General features: G+C 45.1%; 1 protein-coding gene across 1 annotated transcript in view; it reads right to left on the reverse strand.

Annotated features, from left to right (window-relative positions):
• PTCHD1 (patched domain containing 1) overlaps positions 1 to 5659 on the reverse strand; it is a 43666-nt gene extending 38007 nt beyond the window's left edge. The window contains exon 1 of the mRNA XM_050936512.1: positions 5011 to 5659. Coding sequence (XP_050792469.1) covers positions 5011 to 5430 — 420 coding nt within the window. The 5' untranslated portion in view covers positions 5431 to 5659. The remainder of the gene's footprint in view (positions 1 to 5010) is intronic.
• Between the last annotated feature and the right edge of the window lie 1056 nt (positions 5660 to 6715).

A 6715-nucleotide genomic window follows, 5' to 3' on the forward strand; every position in this document is an offset into this window, starting at 1 on the left:
TACCTATGCAGTGTCATATGGCTATATTTCTTGTACGTCTGTATGTGTTTGTGTTAGTAAAAGTAACTAACTACAGCTAAGAGGTAGCTAAGATGTCAAAAATGGGTACCTAAAATTATGCTCCAAAATCCTAGCGGCCTTATTTTCAGAAGTGCTGAGCAACCAGCAGCCCCCATTGAATTTTGAAAATGATTTCCTGTATATGCAGTGTATCTATAAGATAATGATTATAGATAACGCAGACATGGGAGCGTAACGGAATTATTTTCCCCATGAGTTTCGCCATCTGTAGAAACCATTCTTCCAGAATGTGAATGAGGAAATTGTAGAAAATATTATCTACCATATGCAGATGTGATGTTTATTGACATATGAAATGATTAAGTAACAACCTATTAAAGAAACAACAACCAAATAATAATGGGGAGTACAATGGTACAAATCCCCTGCAATTACCTGTTTATTAATAAGTAGGAGCTATGAATTTCAGAATTAAATATTTTATCCCAATTTTTACCTCCACATATATCTAGATATTTACTTAAATATCTCTCTCTCTCACTATGGCAGGCTATGTGAAAGAAGGGGTAAATAAACATTGCTGCTAAAAATGTGAGGTTAGTGTAGTTCTCAAAAACTCAAGATTTCTATATCTGTATATACACAACTGAATATAAAATTGTTTTTTGCTATAAGGCATGTTAGGGTTTATTACTCTTTTACCTTAACTTTAAACCACTTTAAATTTAACAAAAATACTGTATTCTTATAGTGTTTTTTATAAATATAATAATAGAGATAGAATAGAAACAAAGATTAAATTAAAATCAATGTGCAGTACAGTGGGCTCACTGTGACTAGGGTTGAGCAAAGAGGATCAAACAAAAGACCCGAACTCCAGCTGAATCTAAATCAAAAAAATTTTTTTTAAAGTGCCTGACTAGTGTTTTTTGCAGATCCTGTGTGCCTTTAATTTTCCTGGTTCCCTCTGCAAGTGGAAATAAAATACTAAAATAGAAGAAGCCCTTGCACTATTTTCAGCTTCATTTCTAGACTAAAGAGAATGGGAGAAGCTTTGCATAAGATCTCTGAACTTTTGGATGATTACCTGGACCAAATGTCCAAATAATTTTTTCTTCTTGCAGGTGTGTGTTGAGGTGCAGATGTGAAAACAATATCTTTGGTCATATTTTTATTATATATCTCTCTCCTCTCCACAAAATAGTGAATTTTGGTGAGAAAAAGGATCTGGACTGACAATGTAGGATGCCAATGCCCTATTGAACAGGCACAGCATAGGCAATGGAAGTATAAAATTCCTGTGCTGCCCTACTACCATTATTCCTCTATCTCAATGTGATGTGAGAGGGACGAGACAATTCATGAATGTCCCAGGTCTGTAAAGCTATTTTGTTGCTACTTTGTAATTTCTGTGCTAGTTCGGAGGGGGCAACAAGCAGTGTGTTTAGGACTGATTTGTGCATTTGTGAAGGGAGTTAGGAGAACAGTGGATGGAGGCTTCCTCTTAAATAGGAAAAGGGTAATCAGCATTGTGTCCAAGCCAGGCTGTAATACAGGGCAAGATGGCCTGATTCTCTAGAATGCACTAGCTGTCATCACAAAACTGCTAGTAAATGTGTCGCAGCTTCTATATTCAGCAGTACTTGGCTCTGAGGTGTCAGCACCTATACCACACTAACACTCAACATGCCCATTGGGGAGGGGGGGGATGCATCTCTAGGTTTGGCAACATTGTCTGAACTTGTCCAGTGACAGGGTGATTCAGACTCCATTCTATTATCCATTTCATACTTCATTTCCCAGATTGCAAACAAGGTGTCCTTCAGTGCTTATTGTGAAGATAGTTACTCCTTCCCCTCTTCCCTTATGTGGACATCTGTCCACTGGGAACTGGACACAGACCGCCAAACCATTTTAGATAGGCCACCAAAAAGCTGTGGGTAACTATTAGTGCTATCAACCTTATTCTGATTCCAACCAGACTAAATGCTTCACATAGTTACCCGAGTGACTGTGTGGGAGCACACTTATCCTTCTGCTAAAACCAGGGGAAAAGCTCCCCTTCTTCTCCTTTTGTAAGTGGGGGAGCACTAGCACCCCAAGAATCTCTCCTGTCTCCTTGGCTGGTGAGATGAAGACTGATCACATAGGGGAATCTGGAGGAGATGCATCAGAAGCAGCTGCTGCCTGGCTGTGGAGTTTCTGCGATTCCCAGTGCTCCAGCCAGTAGCTGGAGCAGCAGTAACTGATCTGAGAAGACAAGGTGTCCCATCCTGAAGTTTCCTGTCTCTTCTAAAGCAGCGGCTCTCAATCTTTCCAGACTACTGTAACCCTTTCAGGAGTCTTGAGTACCCCAACTTTCACCTCACTTAAAAACTACTTGCTTACAAAATTAGACATAAAAATAAAAAAGTGTCACAGAACACTATTACTGAAAAATTGTTTACTTTCTCATTTTGTCTGCATGAAATTCTAGTTTGTACTGACTTTACTAGTGTTTTTTATGTAACCTGTTGAAAAACCAGGCAAATATCTAGATGAGTTGATGTACAGAAGACATCTGTGTACCCCTAGAGGTACGCGTACCTCTGATTGAGAACCACTGCTCTAAAGCAAGCTCTGTCCCTAGGCTAACTTCCCCTTTTCTACAGAAGGAAAGACAATGCACAATGATTTGTTCAAATTCTCTCTTTGAAATGTCTTTTAACCTTTTAAAATGCAGGACGTTACTAAACACATTTTCTATCCCGATCATGTCTATGTGGCAGCGATTATAAAATGGGTGGGTGAGCACCTCGCCACCACACACACTGTACGTAGTCACAGTACTTGGTTTGGCTGGCTTTGGACTGCATGGAAACATGAACTCCCCTCAGATTACATTTATGCTCTTGTTCCTTTAGGTGCTCAGATATAGTGGTGATAGGTACGGCATAAAAACCTACATCTAGTTCTCATTCTCTTTCACTTGCTGCGCCCTGTCACCACAAGATGATGCGATGCCGCATGACCACATAAGAATGAGAGCTGTGAGCTCCGCCTCCTATTTTGATCAGATTCACTACTCCTAACCAATCTCCTTAGCCATCTTTAGGCTGCTATCTGTGTCTGGGTCTGTCCACAAACAGACCAATAATTAGAACAAACGTATTTTGTATTTTCTGTAAAAATGTATTTTATATGCTTGATGACGTCAGATTAACAATAAGTAAATGGAGTCAAATGACAATAGCATGGTTAATCATGATCTCGGTAAGCGAAAAATAATCATTTTGTGGGCACATTCCAGCTATAAAAAAACAGGCAGCATTTAAAACTGACAGAACTTTCTAAATTATAGCTTTGCCCCTTATATGATAAATCTAATGCAGAAGTTTGCTTGTGGGAAGATTCAGAGTAACGTTTATTTGTGTGTCACTAGTCTATTGATTAAACTACAGATCTCTAGAGATAGCATTTCAGGGGAAAAATCCATTATAATTTTTAATCTGTGACTGAATGAATATGCACATCCTGGATGCAAATACAGTTCAGAAAAATTGGAAAATGAAGGAATGAAAATTGTCTTCTCTGGAGTTTTCTTATTTACCACTGAAATGTTACTAGACTTACTGAGACTACATTCATTAAATCTACTTGCTGACTGCTGTTTGTTGATATGTCAACAACAAAAAGGAAAAATATTAAATAGTTGGGTGGATCAGTGCAATAGTACAATTGAATAGTACAATTGAATAGTACAATAGTATAGTTGAAATAAGAAAAAATAATTCACTGAAACACATTTAGTTTAGTGAAAAGAGTGAACTCTCCTAGAATTCTGTCAGAATATATTTTTTTTACTTATTTTCTCATTTTAGGAGAGACACTCTCTACTGTTCACATTAACATTATCTTTTGTGTGTTTTGACAGTTTGACATTCAGCAAATAGAAAATGTTCACCATCTTTATGCTTTCCACAGGGGAACAATGTTAACATGCAGTCCTACAGTTTATTGCTAAAAGTGTGTAGATTCTGAGAGCCACACCTTCAATATTTCCAAATGTTCCAGAGATTCTTCATTCTTTCTGGAACTCTACCTTTCTGCGGCCCAATTTTTGCATCCATCCTACTTTCCCTCCCTGCCCCCCAAAACATACTCAAAATTATTGCAGTCTAGATCAGATAGGGAAATTAAAGAAATTTGTATTTCTGACGTTAGGCTAAATTGTACTATGAAATGTCACATTACATCAGATTACATATTCATGAAACATAAATGATATGACAAGATGCAACCTGATGTAACTTGATCCTGTACATCACAAACTGCACAATGCCTCAAATTTACAACTGGGCTGTTTTTTCTTTAAAAAAAAAAACAAAAACGGTTTTTGAGGATGAGTGGAGGAGGAAATACTACCCCTTACAAATAATCAATTTGGTATGTAATTAGGTTCCAAGAACCATGAAATGGAGGTTTCAAGCTATTCTGTACCCAAAAGTCACAGGAAGTCCATACCTGGCAATCCATACAAACCACCACCACCCCCCACACCCCCAAGCAGTTTGCAGATTTGTACTCAAACTTCAAAACCAGTTATTGAATTCAGAGTGAACTTAACTCACAGGCATGACTGTAAGAATAATAAAGAGTGCTGGAAAACTTGTTTAACAAAATGCCCTGACTCCCTTATTCACAAAAATACACACCTCTGTCTAGGTTCTTTCATCCACAAACAAGGGAGATTTCTCATCTCCTTTAAAATAAGTAGTCATCCCAACTGTTGCAGGGATGTGACTTAGTAGCTGTGTTCACAAGACACACAGTGTCTGTGGAAGGTAGGGTGTACGCCAACAGGCAATAAATAAATGTGTATCTGGACTGTGCCTGAGTTATAACACAGATTGGGAGGGTGGGGAAGGTTGGATCGAAGAAGAGGGGTGGGACGGAGAGAGAGATGAGGTGCGGAGGAGGTGAATAACTGGGAATACAGCAGAGGTTTACCTTTAAGATCAGATCAGTATGATGTTGGTCCAGCATGTTCGCCTTCCTGAAGGATGTGATGATGACCCTTCCGTACCTCCCAGGGGTCTGCAGGTCAGAGTAGAGCCGGTGTTTGGAGCGGTTGACCGGGAAAAGGCTGTTGACCAGGTTCCTCTCGATCTTGGCCAGGCTGTGTTTGGGGGCCAGGAGATACTCCACGCTGTCCTCGATCTGGTACCTGCTGAAGCTGGCGCCCAGCAAAATCGAGATCAGCACAGGTGCGGAGGCGAAGAACACCGGGTGACTGGCAATGAAGTGGCCGAGTCTGGAAAAAGACGTCCTCAGCCCCCTGTGCAAAACCTGCCGCAACATCCTAGTGCAGAGGGAGCTCAGGAGGGCGAGGTGCGATCTGAAGCTCTCCCGCAGCCGAGGCAAAACCATCGGGGGAGCCCAGGCAGACGGGAGCTGCCCCACCGGCCTGAAATACACCCGGGCAAAAAACAAACAAACAAAAATCCGGCCGAGGCGCTCGGTGGGTGTGTGCGCTGGGGGGGGGGGGGGCTGCTAAGGCTCTTTCCCTCCCGGAACGCGGCTGTGCCCTAGAGGAGTTTCCCAGCGCCTCATTGTCTGACTGGCCCCCGCCAGCCGGCTCCGGGGAGCAGACAGCCAAGGGCAGCGGGGCTGGGGCGGCGAAGGGCGAGCGCCAGAAGCCCCGAGCCCACGGCGCCTGCCGCCAGCGCGCAGCCGAGTTTGTCGGGGAGGCGGGGGCTGGCCGCTGATTGCCGCCTCAGCTCCAAGCCCGCGCAGGCAGCGAGGAGAGCGGAGCGCCCGCTCCCCCTCATGGAGCGGCTAGGGAGGCGTGCTCGCACCCCCGCCAGCCCCCCGCACAGCACACGCCGGGTCCTTGGCGGGGGGGCGGAGGGCTGCGGCTGCTCGGTTGTAGATCCCCTGTGTGAGCCGGGTGGTGCCGAATGTCCCCCACCCCCTGCCACACGCTCTGGGGTTAAAGCAGCGCGCGGGTCGGAGGGAATCGCCGCTTGCGAGGGAATCACACCAGCGCCCCGTGACACGGAGGGGCCGGAGGTGGCCACGCGTGGAGCGCAGGGCCAGTTGCTTTCCTCGCTTTCTCACCACAAGTTGGACAGCTGGCGGCCCCCACCCCGCCCCCTGCTGCCTGCCCCCGCCCAGAAAACGATCAGTCCGTCCTCAGGGCAGCCGGCGGCTGGCGGCGGTGCCTCCTCGCCCCATCTTCAGCCGCGGCTCCTAAAGTCCCGGCTGCCGGAGGGGGCCGCCGCGGGAGCGGGTGGGCTGCATTGCTGACCGCCTCCCGCAGCTGGCGCGGCGGGCGGGGAACTTGGCTGGAAGAAGTCACAGCGGATCGGCTGCAATCAAAACGACTAAGAAGAACTGTGTAGTCAATGGAGGCAGAGGACTCCCCCCCACCCACTTTGAAAGAAGAGGACCTGACGATACCGCTTTATGTCAGCCCCATGACAGCGCCGCCGCGAGCCTCCGAGGGACAAGCTGCCAATCAGAAAATCCTCAGGCGCTTAGGGAAGGAGGGAGCCAGGCATGTCACTGGTACATTCACGCTCCTCCGGAAAGTTTCCAGCCTCACCTCTCCAAAAATCCACTTAGCAGCACGTTCTGGGGGCTGGGTCCCACGCTGGCGGCCGCGGGTCCCATTGTTTCCGACACAGGATCAGCACAGAGATACAGTTTTGTG

This window comes from Gopherus flavomarginatus, chromosome 1, assembly GCF_025201925.1.
Source record: "Gopherus flavomarginatus isolate rGopFla2 chromosome 1, rGopFla2.mat.asm, whole genome shotgun sequence".
Classification (NCBI taxonomy): domain Eukaryota; kingdom Metazoa; phylum Chordata; order Testudines; family Testudinidae; genus Gopherus; species Gopherus flavomarginatus.